Raw genomic sequence first — 19,499 nt, forward strand, 5'->3', positions numbered from 1 at the left:
TAAAATCCAAGACCTAGACCAGGGGAATCGAACCCACTAAACCGACAATACATCTTAGCTTTGCGGGTCTAGCCTATAACCGCTCGGCTTGGCGCCTTAATTAACGGAAATATTACTTATATAAAATTAAGACGTCTCAAAAATCATGAGAACATTTTTTTGGTTACCGGAAGAGGCCATTTTTTTAAAAGAGGAATCTAACATTTTCGAAATACTTCGCTTATAACTTTTACTTATTGGACTTAGATTGTTATAACTTTGATTTTTCAAACTTTTTTTTTTTTTTTGAAGGTAACTCAATATGCGAAATTTTCGGGTAAAAAAACTAGTTCACCTTACAGGAAGTTGTTCTTGGGTAGAAAATGCAAAACGTGTGATAGTGCGAATTGGACTGTAATTGACTTAAACCAATGAGCCGTGATTATGATGTTTTTAATTTAAATAAATGCTTTATAGTAGAATTATTAATAGATAAATGCAGAAGCTCTACAATATATTATTTATAAATAAAGAGCATAATATATTTAGACACAGTTATAAGATCGTGTACTTAGTATATGATTCTATTGTTTTAAATATATATATATTCACAGTGTAGCCAACCCCACAAGTCAATTTATATTATTAATCACGATAGAAGAAGGTCATGATTGTGTTATAAGGAGGAAGAAGAGGTTAGGAAAGTGTTGTTTTGCCCCTTCCACACCCCTCCCCCGCAAGATCGGCAGAGGAGAAACCATCCCTCGATTTGTTGTTACGCTGAATGTTTTTGTATGAATGTAGACAGATATATGTAGGGATGAGGAAGGGAAGAAAAGGTTATATCCATTTGCATAAAGCTGAAGTTAGAAAAACTTGCAGAGCATGGTTTGATAGTGAATATGTGTGCATTGTAAATGTTGCAATGTGTTTGTGTTGTTTGTATCAGGGAGATTTCTTTTTTTTTGTAGAATAGGGACACAAGAGAAGATCTCTCTTCTTATTGTTCTTATCCTGAGGGCGGTGAGGGAGAAAGAGACTAACGTTACCTGGCCTGGAGAATAGACTAAGCATAGAGGAAGCGCCCAACGGATATCTACGAAGTTAATCCCCCATTCTCTGACCGTGTTCTATATCGAACTAGCACTCATGTGTGCGGTCCCTCTCTCTCAAAGAAGTAGTTCTTATGTTCGTGAAACTCTCCCTTCTACTCTTCTGCAGAGTGCACACATCCTAAACATCTTGGTCTTCCAGCATGGGTTGGAGGTAAAGAGAAAATAGCCTTTATAACAATACTCTATAATGTCTTGTGGAAGCGCCACATATCCAAATATCTCCACGACTACACTAGACATAAGTAACACACTGCACTTCGCAGCCCCAACATACTCATAAATCTAAAATATCCCACCCACATTTAAATAAACTTTCATCCTAATTATTTATTAGAGGGAATACAAGTGACTCCAGTTTGCTAATTTAGGAATTAGGTCGAAGCATTAGTAACATTTACTAATGGAGGATATCGTTTTGAAGAGGTAAAGTCGTTTACTTACTTTGGAGGATGAGCTCAATTGTGAGAATAAGATTATCTCTGAGGATTATGGCCAGTAACCGGCGCTTACTTCGCTAATATTAAGTTCTTCCGTTCCACCTTATTGTCACGAAAAACAAAAGTAAACTTGTACCAAAACATTAATAAGACTAGTCGTGTCTTGTACCTCCGAAACATGAAAATGTTGAAAGTCTTCAAAAAGAAAAATGCTGAGGAAGATAATATGGACCCGTATTTGAGGGAGGTGAATGGAGAATGAGAAAAAATATTGAAAAGGATGAAAAAAATAATTGCCATTTCAGTCGTGATACATTTATTCTGCCGAGCTTTCGACCTAGGGACTAGGTCTTCTCCAGGGCTAGTTTACAAAGTAATAATTTTACATTAGAGAGTTGGTGTGTCTTCTGTCTTGTCTGTTCATGGACTGAGTGTGATCGGTCTGTGTGTGATATGAGTTAGGTTGTCAACAGTTAAGTCCATGAACAGAGAGACAGAAGACACACCAACTCTTTAATGTAAAATATTACTTTGTAAACTAGCCCTGAAGATGACCTAGTCCCTAGGTCGAAAGGTCGGCAGAATAAATGTATCACGACTGAAATGGCAATTATTTTTTCATCCTATTGAAACTATGAATCAGTCACTAAAAATAATGAACAGTAAAAAATATTGAGCTATATGAGCTGTATGGAGAGTGGGATATTGTTAAGTTTATTAAAGCTAGAAGAATAGAATGGTTAGGCAACAAGAAGTAAGAATGCCGCACGATAGAATGCCGAAGAAAATCTTCTTATCCGCTATGCAAGGCAAAAAAGGAAGAGGACGTCCAAAAAGACGTTGGGCTCAGGATGTCGAAAACGACCTGAATATATTGGGCGTCACAAATTGGAAAAGGAAAGCCGAGTGCAGGGAGCAATGTTGTTAAGGAAGCCAAGGCCCACCCCGGGCTGTAGTGCTGTGCAGTAAGTACTAATGGAGGAACTAAAGGATCATTCGACATCGATCGTATAAGAGAGAATTCTGAATAAAATTCAGAATCAAACCTTTTTGATATGTACTTGTGTTACTGAGAGTATGATATGAGGAAACCCAATCCCACCAATCAGGTGGCTTTACTGGCTATTAATTTCAGTAGCGTGGGATTTCCTGGTCATCCTGAATTGAATTCATTATCAAACAAGATTTTTCTTTTCTAGGTACATAGCCTTTTCCAACATGGCGCTTATTAGAGCTTGTCGGTAGGGGAAGAGGCAGTTCGGCCACTGCTCTTGGAGGGACTTTTCAATGGTGTGGGCTGCTACTTAACAACTATTAAATACTTCACATGAAGATGTATAAAAGATGTACACGAAGAAGTTCGTCTTTATTAAGTTCCCTCATACTAATCTAAGATACAAGTAAAGTAAAGTAATCGCCTATTTCTTCAGGCGGGGCTTAACGTCCAACTACCAATTAGGTGTCGTGGACGGAGGCGACTAGCAAACATACTTTACTGAAAATTTCTTTTATTAACCATTAAATAAAATCCAAGGCCTAAGACTGAGAATCTAACCCAGTACCACAATACATATTAACTTCGCAGGTATCGCCTCTAACCGCTCGGCTACCGTGGAGCCTTAATCTAAGATAAGAAATGGGCAAAAGGAACTATTCAAAAATTGTTATATACCTACGCTTGGAATTTATTATTTTTATGATTTTTTTGGCCTTTAATCATAAGTAAGGAATCTGAAGACCAACAAATAGACAACAAAATCGTAGGACACAGACTTCTACTATTTTACGAGTATTTGTTATATCGAAAAAGATTAGATCTGTGTTCCGTTGTACTATCCATTGGGCTTAGTACCCGGTGGTGTGATATCTGAAGCATGGACATCCTTTGAAGGCGAAAAGAAGCTTTTTTAAAAAAATATCCTTATTTAAAATAAATCTATGCATTAATTAGTAAAGAATTATTAAGGACACCTTTTTGTTTGGAATCATCACCCTAAATATATTGGCAGCAATAGTGGAGTAAACTGTTCAGCCGACAGTCTGGAGTCTTGTTCAGCGTGTTACCATTTTCAGAGCCACTAAGTCTCTGTGCTGGCTAAGATAAATTGTATATAATAGAATTAATGGCCGAACAAGATCGCTGGCAAACAATATGGTGCATACAGGTATGAAAACAAGCAGCAGTGGATAAGTGTGGATGGAGGGGGTCTTACGATAAGATTGTGGAAGCTCCAGCGCTAAGCTTTTGTGTCTGTAAGTGTGTGTTTAGTTTTGATAAAAAGGAGTCCACATGAAGGATGTAGAAGAAGTGGAGGCTGTAGAAAGGTCCCGATATAGGAGCCAAGACTATGGAACTAGTCTCATAGGCCGAGGGCTGCCGACAATGTACTGCGGGTGAGATATTGTCTTCAATATAATATTACCGTGTTAACTAGCCTCATCTAGATGTTATCGCCAGTGTTAGATCTCTAGAGGAGTGTGCGTACAAGGAGGCTTTAGAGACTAGTCCACAGCCCACTATGGGTACTCACCGCCAAATACTACAACCTACAATAACCTTCAATCTTCTTATAACTATCTTTAGAACCTACTCACTCTCTCTCTAACTTTTAATCTATTAAATCTATTAATAGTATGACCAAGATAAACTGCACAGTTAACTAAACATATTCTAGTTAATTTAATACCAAGAAAGCGGCCATTTTTTTTAGCTCATCATGTTCCAGAAATCTGTAAAGAGTAGCAGGATTGGTTAAAAAAAAATTACCCCATGGCCCCCTCCAAAAAAAATTTAGTGAGAATCCTATAGTAAATTGTAACTCTAAGCCTTTATCTTGATTTCTCAAATCTTTAATTAATAAAAGTTTTTCTTTAAAGATCTTTGTTAAACCTTTTTAGTAAATTCTTCGTGACTTTAACGCTGGTGTAATCATTAATCATAGATTAATTTTTTTGTATGATTCAATTAAAAGTAAAAACTTTCTAATTATATTTAAGCTCATATTGCTCATCAATAAGGATTTAAGGCTTGGACATACAGAAAGTGGTCAGTCGCGGCGGGTTACGATCTCCAACCGAGGCGGCAGGCGGTATTACACAATTTTAAATCATCTCTGTCAAACAGAACGCGGTCTCCTATCGCTGCGGGCTAGTCTTTGTCACGATGACAAGCGTTTCTGGTAGTACCAAATTTTCAGTTTTCAACGTGACCGCCTTCCCACTTTTGGATCAAAAATGAGTGAAGAAATTGAAATTTTTAAAGAAAATGAGCGCAAATGCAGATTTTTGTTTTTTTTAAAAAAAAAACTATCTTCATGTGACTCCAGTTCGATACTTAAGCGGTGGTATTCCTCTAATTCAGTGGTTCCCAACCTTTTTATGACCAGGGATCATTTTAATATTTTTGTTGTAAGCAGGGACCACATGATATCACAATAAACTACTTTTAGATTTTAAAAATAAACTATAATTAACATTATGATTTGTGTTTTCAGTTATATTAATGCGCTTTTTGAGCTTGCATTTTCTTAACAAGGTGGGTAGTAATCCTGGGATTGATGAGATTGCTCAAAGCGGCACGCACATCATCATTTGCTTTTAGTCGACTACTGGACTTGTTTTTAAGCGCTCTAAGCTCGCACGACATCCCACACACCGCGTCGTCGCCGCACACGCGGCCGCATGTCAAATAAATATATTATTATTTTAAAAATATTAAGGGTTTCGCGGACCATATTTTAGTTCTTGTGGACCACAGGTTGGGAATCACTGCTCTACTTGTTCTCTCTTCTTATTAATTTCATGCACCCAATATTCGTCTTTTCTTCTTTTTGCTTTGCAAAGATAATAGCAGAAGAAGTTGTTGCTCTTCGTCCGAGCTCATACTCAATATGTAAAAATTAAAACAAAGAACAAGAAAACGCACTACTACTTCTCAAGAAGAAAGCGACCAAACTGGAGCGCTCAAACAAAGATATCGCGTCCTCTGTGACGTCCCTATGTCGCAGTCCGCCGCGACGGACCTCTTTCTGTGCGCCCAAACCATTAAAATTATTCTAAATGTAATAAAAGGGTCCATTATTTAGCGATTACAGAGAATATAGCTAATTACTACAGAATTATTGCATCAATTTTTGGGGTAGGCCTCCTTATAGTTCCCCCTCCACTGAAGTTCTGCAGAAATATTGTCTCATGTTAGTGGTAGCTATTTATTTTAAACCAAGAATCAAACTTTACGGACAAAAAGTAGAAAGCAAAAGCCAAAATAAACTAAAATGCTAGATTTTGAAGTGATGCTGCTGTATGGGAAAGCAAACAGGTAAAGCAAATAGGTAGGTAAAAAGAAAAAAACGAAGAAGAAATAAAGTAAAATAAATAAAAAAATAATAAAGGATGATGAGATAGTAACAGGTTGCCAGGTGAGAACTGAAGTACTACCGAAAAGCGAACTGGTTCTCAGGTGAGACAGAGAAACTAACAGACAGAGGTGTGAATTGTCTGTCTAATAGTGACTATAGGTGACATAAATGTAGTCACTTGTTAAGTCACTAAACAGTAGTGAGTTTGTGATCACACTTGGCGGACTTAAAATGGAGGCCGCCACATTTCTAGCCAAACCTGTAATAAAGTACATTAGTAAAATGAGCCCTTTGCTAGTTTTTTTCCACCTGAGCACTATAACAGCGACAAACCGACACTCTGTATTATACAGAACAGTTGCGCACTCTGTTAGTATAATAAGAAGTTACATTTAAATAATGTCCACATTTAGTTTAGCTGTGTAGTGGCCAGAGAGAGAGAGAGAGAGAGAGAGAGAGAGAGAGAGTGAGAGTGAAGGAGAACCAGGGTAACCCTGGTAGACATTTTATACCTGTTTAATGCCCTGTTTTCTGTGGCTCTGTTTGGTGACACATTATAAGACCTACACAAGGAAGAATAGACACGTCTGTCACAATTTATACAAACAATTACCATATTGAACAACCTCATTTAGAAAAACACATTTTGAAGCACCTATTCACGTTCTTATGTCAGAATTTTTTCATACGTCATTAAATTTATGTAAAGCAAGTAATTGAATGTATTACTTTAACTTAATGTTGGCGAATTTTTAATTCAAATAATAATAATAATAATAATGATATTATTAATAATAATAATAGTAGTAAACGGAAGGGATTAGCTATGCGGTTAGCGTATTGGATTCCCACGCGAAGGTCCCTGGTTCGAATCCGGCTGCTGGCCCTTAGATTTTCTCTTCCTAGGAGCTTCTAGCAGCTCACTGTCCGGTGATGGACAGTGTTGTCTGTAACGAGAGAACACTGTCCGGAGGCCGACAGAGCACTGAAAAAAGCTTCGGGCGCCAATAACCTTAGATGTTGACGCGCCTTAAATCATTAAAAAAAATAAAATAATAAATAATATCTGATTACACGACTTCCTGACAGCAAAATTAGTGAAAATGCTCGAATAAGACTGATTCAGGACTAGTGTACCACATGAAAGATAGATGGACCACGATAGTGACTGAATAAGATAAGATAAGATTCTAATAGGGCGTTCTTTAAGACCTACGCCACTGCGACCCCTTTGGATCTATTGTGGCTCCCCTTCTCTAGAGCTCACAGAACCCGTCCGTTTAATCAGACTCTTAATACTGGAGAGCGATTCTTGGGTAAAGCTTACAGGCCTTGGTTTTTCCTCCCCGAGAATCCTTAGCCCATTCAAGCCCCTCACACTGACATAACACGTGTAGTCCTCCTGCACAGGACCTACAAAGGCTATCATCTGCCAGGCCTACGCGATGCTTATCATTTCATAAAAGCTACCTGTAGTTCATCTATTGCCTTGTCATGTTCTTTACGTCATCTGCATAGGCTAACTCGTAGCGTATAGCTCCCACTTAGAATAATTGAATAAATATTGACTGAATGGCGTCCAGTAAAAAGGTAAAGCGGAAGTGAGGCAATTAGGGATGTTAATATTAATCTTATTTTACTATGTGCAAGCCATTTCCTTCTGTTTGGAATTATGTCAAAAAAATTTTCTAATAAAGGAGACTAAATACGATACATCCAAAAAAAGAAAAGAACTATATTTTATAATGCGGGCGGATCAGGGCTAAAAATGTAGAAGGAAGGATTTTTTGTTTTTAGAGAATCGCCAAGAAAGTGAACAAATTCCTTCAGTATTTTATGTTCTCTCGTTACACTGTCCCATCACCGGACAGTGAGCTGTAAGTAGCACTTAGAAAGAGAAAACCTAAGGGTCAGCCGCTGGATTCGAACCTGGGGTCCTCCGCGTGGGAATCCAATACGCTAACCGCATAGCTAGTCCTTTCCGCTAAAATTATACTTCCGGTTTAAGGGATTTCCCTTGTGGGATGGGTTTACTTTAGATATTCTAATTGTATTAAATTTTTGCTCAGATAAGAAAATTGATTAAAGTGTACCAATTAAAGTAGCTAATTAGCCAGCCGATCAGCTGTTCCAGACTGCAGGTTTATTACAAGGTTATATAATTGAAGGAATGTAACCTGACAAGTATTGCCGATAATACAACTGGATACAATTGTAAGGTTTTTGTAAGAAGGAAACTAGTTTTGTATTAAACAATATCCATTTTCCCAGTTATTATGGAATTTTAAACAAGATAATAAATTTGCATTATTGAATATTAGAAAATAATGAAGGAGACGCTGCCTGCAGTCGGTCGTCTCATGGAAGTACATCATTACTCCGCGCTATAGATATGTCTGTCAGTGCCCGTGTATGTAGGTAATTTTATTTCTCTAATGCAATTAAGAACGCTATCAGAGTTTTAAAGTTCCCACGCACACCTTAATCAAGCTGAATTGCCTTGATCTCCGCACTAATCACTCACTCAGATGACCGTACTCCCCTCCTTACCATTCACCCAAGGCATTGTTTAAGTACGATATATGTTCCAATGGCTGGCATTACCTGTTATTTACTCTACATTAAATGCACCTTGATTATTACGTACATATAATTAGAGATTTTTTTTTTACTTATCTCACTGTTTTTTTTTCTTTTTTTTTAAATTTGTTAATAAGATTCTATTTTTAGCTGTGTGCAAATCTTTCTGGTTCAAGTAAAGGTTCTCGAGTTCTTGAACCGTTTAACTTTCTCTTAGAAGTATGTCTTACAAACATACTGAGAAGGGCTCGAGGAGCAAAGAGTGGAATATTTGGAACCTACCTAAGGATGGAGCGGTTAAGACTTACAATGGTTAAGAAATGTTTCCGTAAAGTTGGTGTTAAGAAACACTGTCTGGTGTTAAAAAAGACGTGATGGTATCCGGATAGATCAAGAACATCCGGTGTGAAGTGGGGGAAATTTCCAAGCATCTTTAAAATGGGAAATACGAGCTATTGGAGGCTGTTTTTGGTTTAATCTCAAAACAGATATTGTCATCCTCTCTGATATAAAAAAAAAAGTTCAAAGTTCAAAGCTCGAATACCTTCAGACAAACTTTCTGGAACTTAGAGAAAGATAACACTGTCTACTATGGATGCCTAAGATATTTCACCATAAAAGGGAGAATGAAACAGCCGACGTCATGGAGCAAGGCAAGACAAGACACCAAAAACCCCATTTATGGGGCTTGTACCCTTTTTTTGGTGGCCAGGTATTCTCGCGAGATGTTTGCAACAGACAGACTCTGCCTGGACCAGTTTTCCTGGTCTGAGACTTTTGTTTTTTAACATTTATTTGAAATATTTGTCGATTCACTGATAGTGGTTAGTAGTTTGACTATTTTTTTTTTCTAAAGCACTATTTTAGTGTTATTTACGCCAATAACTTCTGTTTGATATTAATGAATATTAATTAAGTTGTTAAATTTACGCGTTTACAGAAAATCGCATCACGAAAAGTGCAAAATTATCAATTTTTTTCGGTCATTTTCTAGAAAATATACTCTATTCTAAGTAATAATTATTTTAATAACATAATAATAATAAGGAAAGGGATTAGCTATGCGGCTAGCGTATTGGATTCCCATGCGGAGGTCCCGGGTTCGAATACAGCTGCTGACCCTTAGATTTTCTCTTTCTAGAAGCTTCTTACAGCTCACTGACCGGTGATGGACAGTGTTGTCTGTAACAAGGAGAACACTGTCCGGAGGCCGCACAGTGCACTGAAAAAAGCTCCGGGCGTCAATAACCTTATGATGTTGACGCGCCTTAAATCATTTAAAAAAAAAAAAAAAAAAATAGTAATAATTCGTCTTTACTCGAATACTCTTTCAAAACAAATGGAAAACAAAATAGATTCTTTATTTTAGACCTAACTCACTGGTCCATGACCATCTGAAGAATATCCTGTTCTAAATATCTTTTCCGGGCAATCCATTTAAAAGATGTGGATTGCTTTTCTGTAAAATGCTACTTCATTTTAAATTTACGGTACCACATACGATAGAAAATTGACCGGAAGTTTAAAAAACACGAACGATTTTCTTTTTTTAACTTCCTTATACTACTTTTTACTGGCAAATTTCTACCGCTTTTCGTTATAAGGCTTTTCATGAAAATTGTTTTAAAAAAAGGATTCTAGGAAAAAATAGGTTATGATTGATGTGTATATTTAATTATGACAATTTTTAATTGGTATAATAAAAATTGCTTATGTTCGTAATTTTAATTAGTAACTCAAGAGGATTTAAATTGATTTGGGTAGTGGCTTGTTTTATAGACATAATAATTATCCCTTTCAGGATGAGGCTAACAAGAGGGTAAATATCCTGGGGGTAGGTACAAAAAAACCGATGACCTCCAGATATGCCGTTACAAAATTAAAGTTAGTCAACCTGAGAAAAAAAAGGAAGAAGTGCAAGACTATTGGCTAAAAAAGTAAGCAGGTCCTGATATTTTCTATAAAACTTATAAATTAATATATAAAACTCCTCCTTAGAGGAAGACCTTGCAAAGCTTATAATTAAAATTAAATGAAGTAAACTCCCCCTCATAGGCGTTAAGGTAGAGAGATGGAGAGAGTTCCTTACGGGGCAACTGCAGGGCTTCAGGTGTACTTCGAGATACAAGGAGGTAGTAAACCCCCTTGAATAACTCACGTACCTTGGATCCACACCATAAAAACTAAATTAGTTCATAGAAAGAAGGGTAGAAGCGAAGAGAGAGAGAGAGAGAGAGAGAATAAAAAGAAGACCTGGATGTAGGCGGAGATTGTGGCATCAGAGATCCAGACACACTCACTCCCTGTGTGGAGGCTGGATAAATCAAACAGATTGTGGGTCTGGGGTATTGTCGCTGGGATGGTCTGTGACCGAGCCCCTAACTCACCATCAGGTTCTATGATTACAGGGTTACTCTTTGGACTTTGGGACACCCACTCACAAAACTCTTGAGCAAAAAATAATAATAATAAATAAATAAATAAACTTCTTACCTTGGAGAAGCCAATGTTTGGAGTGGGGATATGGTGCAGTCCGTGGTGACTTTCGTGTCGTTTGAAAACTGCAACAGAAAATGCAAGCTTAGATAAATCAGGCTGGAAGTAATTAAAAGAACAAAAAAATACTTATTTAATACGTAAAGCAGAAAAAACTCGAAGTAGTACAGATTACTTCCGCAACATAAGTGTACTGAATGAGATGCTGAAGAATTCTTTAAATCAAGTCTAAAATATTACATTTTAATCAGTAACAAAACATTTCCGGTTCAAGAATTGTAGTACTATATTTTGATCACAGAGCGGAAGGTGGAATGTATCGTTATTCAGGATATCAAACACCAATATCCTGTTCCTTTATTCAGTAAAATCCTTTCTAAAACAAATTTTTTTAAACTTATCATTATAAAACCGAAATAGAAATTCCAGAAGAATACAGTAATTAGCACAAGATTAAAGTCAGATTCTATATTAAGAATATAAACGCCAATAAACCAACGTTAATAATATTTCCTTGAATAAGAGAATACTGGGGATTTCCTATTGGTCAACTTAAGAGATTCATTTATAATTTTAACATTTTTAAAAAATTTTCAGTTTTTGCAAATAACTTGATCTAAAAAAAAAAGTAAGTACATAAATAAATGAAAGCTCTAAAGTCATTTTTTTTGAGCTTGATTATCCACAGAAATGTCGCCACAGTAGCCGAGCGGTTATAGGCTAGACCCGCAAAGCTAAGATGTATTGTTGGTTTAGTGGGTTCGATTCCCCTGGTCTAGGCCTCGGATTTTATTTAATAGTTAATATGAGAAATTTACAGTAAAATGTGTTTGGTGGTTATAGGCTAGACCCGCAGAGCTATAATGTTGGTTTAGTGGGTTCGATTCCCTGGTCTAGGCCTTGGATTTTATTAAATGGTTAATATGAGAAATTTATAGCAATGTATGTTTGCTAGACGCCTCTGTCCTCGACATCTAATTGGTAGTTGGGCGTAAAGCCTGCCTGAAACAATAGGCAATTACTTTACAACTTCACAGAAATGCTATTTTTAAGATATTTAAAGAAAAAAACTTTTTTTGGACAATGGGCTCCAGAATACGGATATACGATGTACATTCTCTATCAGAAATTCTGATATGATTCCCTAAATTTCTGTTCCCTAGGAAGACGAAAGTAGTTTCCGTCTCTTAACACACTTTTAGCCACACTCTACGTAAAAAAAAGGAAGTAAGCTTCATGAAATTAGATTCTCTAGAGGATGGCAAAAAGGTTAGGAGGATGGAGTGGTGGGGAAGGTAAGAGCGCGGTAAAGAGCATGTCAGAAGAGATAACTACATTGTTAACTACAATGATTAGAAGTTGGCGGCGTTGTGCGTTGTGAAGAGCCAGCGTCAAGAAAACCAGTCCTCTATTCGCCGCTGTCAGTGTTCTTATTTAGAACTACACACATCTAGCACTAACTTGATTATATTAAGTAGGAGTATGTCAGTATGAATACATACAATATATAAATATTTCTCTCTCGGCGAGTTTATAGTAAAAAATTATTATTATCGTAAAGAATTATCAAATATATAATAATAATGATCAAGGGTGCCCAACCAAAACTCGGCAGAACAAAGTCAATATCTGGCAAAGAAAGACTGGATATTGCATTTTGGGTAAAAGACCAAAATCGATCGAGTGAAGAATCGGAAAAAATGAGCTCTTTGAATTGAATTGTATTGAAAAGTTTAAAATGGTGATGGAGTTCTTCGCAGGTCTGAAGACGAATATGGCCTGCAATGTGGAAACCGCTAAGCTGTACAACTTAGTTTCCATTACACATTTAATTATTTTATTTTATTTATTACATACTGCTTTTAGGGCTTATCCCCTTAGCATGGAGTTTGACATTGAATGATTTGACAAATAATTACTGCATAAACGCTAAATATAAAAATACGCAAAATAATAAATTTAAGTTCATGAAATCATGAAAACAATTATATAAACTTCCTAAGAGCTTCTCTTTCCTTTCTGTCTTACAACAGATCTTAGCTTTAATTAGCTTTTTTAAAAATTACCACTCATTGAGTAAAAAACTTCTTATCTGTAAAGATAATTTGACATAATCATATATAGCATTGATTTGATGTTTTACACATTTAATTACGTCACTAAAATAATATCGTCATAGATTTTTATGTCCGACAAAAAGAGTTGCTAAATTTTGGGCGACTAACTCCAAAAAAAATACTCCATAACCGATAGCAATTCCAACAGCATATTTACAAAGTGAAAACTCTCTGTTAGATACGAACACTACGTCATAATATTTAAATAGATGACAAACCTATAATCACAGCTGTATTGTTATCTTTTACGATATATTTTAAAAGGCATTGTTTGATAAAAAAAAAGACACCAGCTGATATTTAAATAATGCCTATGCCTGTTAGATAGTTTAGATAAAGATCAAATTGGCAGAGAAATGCGGGAGAGTGACTTGTATTGATCATCTTCTTACCTCCTCATAAATATTAATTTCAAAACACAAATATTTATTATACATTAATAACTTCCTTCCCCTTAATTGTTATTCTATGTATTAAGGGGGGGGACTTTTTACCGAATCCTCCCAATCCCCTTAAACTCCATCAAAAATTCTGGGCTCAAATTTTGACGTATAAAAGTCAATGAAAGTAGAAGTGCCCCAACTATTACGTTTCTTTAGAAGGAACCTAAACGTTCTTCTTTCTAAAACGAATCCCGAGATTGTGCTTAGTACGCTATCTTGGCTTCTACCTGAACAGCTGATTTGGGACCCTTAGATTAGACTGAAAATACAGCTGATGCAAACTCTCAACGACTATCTCTAAACATAGTTTACGAATTTACAATTTACAGTTTGTTCTAAAAATTAATTAACAATTCAAAATTACACAATTTCATTTGTTAAAGATGCAAATCGCTAATTACTACAAAAGTCCTAGAGGCGCCAGCTAAGAACAAGGGAGTTAGAGAATGACAACTGCTAAGGCGACTGACTTACTGTAATCCTAGAATATAGCTAGAAATACCTGGAGATAAACATATTGGTTTAGTCTTAGGGTAGTCTGTTTTAGTCAAAGAATTAAGGTCAGAAGAAAGCAGTGAGTCATTACTGGGTGGTTACTCTATATATAAAGATTAATGAGTAAGCTGACGGATTGGTGAAGGTGGGTTCATCTAAAGACCTTTATAGGTCCACTGTCTGCAGTACTCCTCCACTTTGAGAAACTCATTTGAAGCCTAAAGATTCCCTTTAGCAGAAATGATTTAAAGAATCTAGTAGTGCTTATTATTGATTATTGAGTGATTCAACAGAGCGAAAACCGAAAATTTTGTAGAGTCGATGGCACAGTCCTCAGGGATTCTCTTAGGTATTTCGTTTTCTGCTCTAAGGACAGAGAATGATCGTAATTCTAAGTGAAGAACCCAACCAGTGCGGCAGACTAGTGGTAGTTGGGGAAATCTTACGGATCTGAATAATTTCGTAAATAAAAACAATAAAATAAAAAGAATAAAAAAAACGTATGCTAGCAATGCGTGCGTTAGCATTCAGGTAGTTTAAGCCCCTGATTTACGCAATTGTCCGAGTAGCCATTGTTCCAGTATCGTTTCCTGTAGAAAGGTAAGTGTGAAACAGAACAAACTTAGAGTTTAGTTAGTTAGCCGATAGATAATTGGATAAAAACGATCTAAACGTATCCGAGAACACCTAGTACCAAGTATCCCCCTATATTAACCAAGATAGGGGCTATATATATATGGGCTTAGTTACGCATAAAAAGAGAGGACACTAAAAACAGTTCAGTACGCACCTTAATTGTCCCATAAAAATAATTAGGACACTAATTAAAGCTGCAATGTTATTGGCTGAATAAAAAACAGCCACTATTTCATTGGTTAGTTGGTACGTAGCAGCAAACTATTGGGTATTGTGTTCTAAGTTGATCAATCAACTTAGCCGCACGGTTACCGTGGTTAACAACATTCATGTGCGCCTGCCTACTTACAGTAGATTTTAAGTACATCTTGGGAAAACAATACCATCTTTGGAAACTGTAAAGATAATGTTATATTCATTAAAAAAAACAGCTAATTAGTCTTATAATTTCTTCATGAAGCTGAGTCTTATAATTCTTCAACTTCAGTTGTTTTATTATAGAGTCTGCCTAATGATTTAATTGACGTCTTGTTGTATGTGTATGTGTAAAGATGTATTGTTGGTTAGTGGGTACGATTCCCCCGGTCTAGGTCTTGGATTTTGTTTAATGGCTAATATGAGAAATTTATAGTAAAGTATGTTAGGCGGTTAGAGACTAGACCCGCAAAGCTAAGATGTATTGTTGGTTTAGTGGGTTCGATTCCCCTAGTCTCAGGCCTTGGATTTTATTTAATGGTTAATATGGGAAATTTATAGTAAAGTATGTTTGCTAGTCGCCTCCGTCCACGACACCTAATTAGTAGTTGGACGTTAAGCCCCGCCTGAAAAAATAGGCGATTACTTTACTTTACTAATCGACGTCTTTAGAAATCACTTTCAATTCTCTTAGATCTTTTTTTTTTGTAGATCAATAACTCATTTCCAACATTTTCCTGGAAAAAAAAAATACAGTTTTTTCCCTCAAAACTGACATTTTCGGTGAAAAAAACACGTAAACCGGAAATTTAAAATGTAAAACGGCAAACCGAGGTATACCTTCGAGACTTCACGTAATTCATCAGGAATCAATCTATCTCGAGCTAAATATTACTGGACAATATTATTAAGTTTGGTAATGTCAAAAAAAAAAAAAAAAAAAATCTCTAATAATTAGATAAGTAGGTAGATAGATATGTGAATCTTAGACTGGAGACTTGAGGAAAAAGGAAGTATGCATAGCGATCAAGCGGACAAGGAAGGGCTTGGAGGGAGGTTAACTAGCCGTATCTAGTTGGAGAGGGGGGCAGTAACTAGTTAAATAGTGATTACAGGAGACCCAAGATGGGTACGTGGTGGAATTCGTATACTCCAGGCACTCACACAGGCACATTCAAATACTGTAACTATAGGTTGTAATTACGATAGAATAGGTAGAGGTACATTACATATCTTCTTCACGGCTAGAAAAACCTCCATATATCTCCATGGTAACCTATTATTTTATTTACTATTAATGGAGTTTTGGTAGATACAAAAAATATCAAAATTAACCAAATATCTGAAACCGAAAAAATAATAACCAATACCATTCATCAGTTAACATTGCTGTTGTTCTCTCTGCTGCACGGACCATTTCGTTTAATTTTTGAAATTAACTATTTCCATACAAATCCTAGAGAAAATGAGGCTCTAGAAGTATAATAACCTAACCTAGTGCTTCCCAACTTATGCGCCACGGGGCTACGGTAGAAGTGTGCCGTGGCAAAAAATATTAAAAAAAATTATAAAATTATACGAGGGTCGTTTGAAAAGTCCGTGCAAAAATAAAAACTACTTAATTTTTTGGGGTAAATTTTTTATTTTTCAACATAGTCTCCTTTTAGGCTTATACACTTCGTCCAACGCTGCTCTAGTTTGTTGATCCCTTCCGAATAATAGGATTTGTCCAAGTCTGAAAAATAGCCATTCGTTTCTGCAATCACCTCCTCGTTGGAATAAAATCTTTTTCCCGCCAGTCATTTCTTCATATTGGGGAAGAAATAGTAGTCCGAGGGAGCCAAGTCTGGAGAATAGGGGGGATGTGAAACGAGTTGGAACCCTATTTCCATTAATTTTGCGACCACAACTGCTGAGGTGTGAGCTGGTGCGTTGTCGTGATGGAAAAGGACTTTTTTGTGGGCCAATCGTGGGCGTTTTTCTTGCAGCTCGGTTTTCAAACGGTCCAATAACGATGAATAATATGCACCTGTAATAGTTTTACCCTTTTCCAGATAGTCGATGAGGATTATTCCTTGTGAATCCCAAAAGACAGTCGCCATAATCTTTCCGATCGAAGATCTTTCCGTTCTTCGCCTTTTTTGGCGCAGATCCCCCCTTGGTAACCCATTGTTTAGATTGTTCTTTGGTCTCAGGAGTGTAGTGATGTATCCATGTTTCATCCACAGTGACGAAACGACGCTTAAAGTCCTGCGGATTCTTCTGGAACAGCTGCAAACCGTCCTTGCAACACTTCACACGATTTCGTTTTTGGTCAAGCGTGAGCAATCGCGGCACCCATCTTGCGGATAGCTTTGTCATGTCCAAATGTTGATGCAAAATATTATGTACCCGTTCATTCGAGATGCCCACAGCACTAGCAATCTCACGCACCTTCACTCTTCTGTCATCCATCACCATATCATGGATTTTATCAATGATTTCTGGAGTGGTAACCTCAACAGGGCGTCCGGAACGTTCAGCGTCACTTGTGCCCATATGGTCACTCCGAAAATTTTGAAAATTCTTTTTCGTCCATTTTTTGAAAATCACTCGACTTCCTCGATTCAAACGAATGCCAAACACAAAGAAATAGACCGATCTGGCTGAAACTTGGTGTGTGTTCTTCCAAGAGATGCTACTAACTAAACATAACCTCGATACGCGCCAGTAGTGCTATCTCTCTGACTTTGCACGGACTTTTCAAACGACCCTCGTATTGGCGTTGCATTAAAATTAATTATAATTTAAAATAGTATAACTTTACGGTCCTTCTCTACGATCTGGGAGTGAGGCCTGTGGCTCCATGCGCTGGTTGAGCGTGATCTCAACTCGCCTCTTTGGAGGCCAAGCGAGGGAGTGCCTAGGTGGCACTTCTGCCACGAAGAGGCCTAGCACATCAGCCTCTCCGTGGTAGTGACATCCTTCTCTTGTAAAACGACCCTGTGCTTGCACAGGAGGTCTGGTAAATCCGAAAGGATAGGAACGGACCTTAAAGAACCACTAGTACTAGACAGGAACGGGTTAGACGGGAAAGAATGGCCTTGCAAAGCCAGCCGTCGCATTAACACACTTGACTACTAACTGTTAACTAAATTAGTAAAATATGTCAAATAGCTTTCGTTCTTCTTTATTGGCTGTTTAGTTTTTGGTTTAGTTTTAATCTCATTTAGAGGGGCTTTTAATCACTTTCTTTGTAGTTACGGATTTTAAAATTTTAGCATGAATTACAGGCACTTCTTGATGGCATCATTAAAATAAGGAATTTCTTTGTCATAAGATTCATTGCTACTGTGTACAACATGTAGTTAATTGTATTGTCAGAGAACGGTAATGATTGGGTTTGTTATTAATGTTTACAGCCTGCCACGAAAACTTGGTATTTTTGTAGGATTGTAATAGTGTTGTTATTGTACAGCACTAGTTGAGAGCATAATACGTCATTTTCAAAAATGAAATGGGAGCATTTTAGTTCCAGTGTGCCGTTTACTGTTTGGTATCTTGTCTAATGTGCCATGGACCAGAAAAAGATGGGAAGCACTGCTCTAACCTAACAGGTATCAAACAGGATGTTCATAAAATGTATCCCTAAAATAATTCAGTTCGCCCCACGTAACAAATTCCCTACTTGTCTCAAATCTAAATCAATTGTTTCATGAAGCACCCAGCACAGTTTTACACGTAGGTAAGCGCATAAGTTAATAATTAATTAACAAATTCTGTAATAAGATCAAATTTTACTGATATTGTTAGGCGCCACAATAGCCGAGCGGTTAAGAGACTAGACCCGGAAAGCTAAGATGTATTGTTGGTTTAGTGCAGGGGTCGGTAACCTATTTTAAGCAGAGAGCCATTTCTCCTTGAATAATTTTAATAATTCTTACCAAGAGCCGCAAGGATGATGGTGTAAAGAAACTCTGTAGATCATTTGTATTCAAAATTATTATTTTATGATATTCAATAACATTTAAATGTTTTAAAACTGTCCGGTAGGACAGTGGTAAAAGGGTTGATCGTCAAAAACTGCACGAAAAAGCGTAACGTTGAAAAACACCCAACTTTGACTATTTTATATATTTATTTTCACATATTCAAAGTAAATAAACGGATAAATAATAACTAAACCTGTAGATTGAAAATGGCGGCAGTCTTTTATAATTACGTACTGTATTTTAAAATAATTAGATTCAATTTCAAACCTATCTCATTTAAAATTCTTTTTGAAAAAGTATGTTTAATAAATGAAATTTTCATCTGTTCCAATAAAATTGAAATATACAATTTATTTTGGACACGCTGAAGAGCCACAAAATTTGGATAAAAGAGCCGCAGGTTGCCGACCCCTGGTTTAGTGGGCTCGTTAGTAGGCTGTAACGAGAGAACACTGTCCGGAGGCAGGCAGTGCACTGGAAAAAAGGCTCCGGGGCGCCAATTACCTCAGATGTTGATGATACTGAAAAATTGCACTAATAATCAACCAATTCCCCCCCCCCAACCCCAAAATTTGAAATCCTAACAGCATTTTAGAATATTTTATTATTAAGTATACTCGTATAGCAGATGAAACAGTAGATTACTCTTATTTGACAGCCATCAGTGAGTACGTTTC

The 19,499-nt window shown here is 36.7% G+C and overlaps 1 protein-coding gene across 2 annotated transcripts in view; it reads right to left on the minus strand.

Moving 5' to 3' along the window:
- The window catches only part of dysf (neuronal PAS domain protein dysfusion), a 302,152-nt gene that overhangs the window by 148,829 nt on the left and 133,824 nt on the right, over window positions 1-19,499 (minus strand). For both annotated transcript variants that reach the window (XM_074126429.1, XM_074126428.1), the window contains exon 3: window positions 10,963-11,030. In XM_074126429.1, coding sequence (XP_073982530.1) covers window positions 10,963-11,030 — 68 coding nt within the window. The remainder of the gene's footprint in view (window positions 1-10,962; window positions 11,031-19,499) is intronic.

This window comes from Rhodnius prolixus, unplaced genomic scaffold, assembly GCF_049639745.1.
Source record: "Rhodnius prolixus isolate KJV_2025 unplaced genomic scaffold, Rpr scaffold_3, whole genome shotgun sequence".
In the NCBI taxonomy this organism is placed as follows: Eukaryota; Metazoa; Arthropoda; class Insecta; order Hemiptera; family Reduviidae; genus Rhodnius; species Rhodnius prolixus.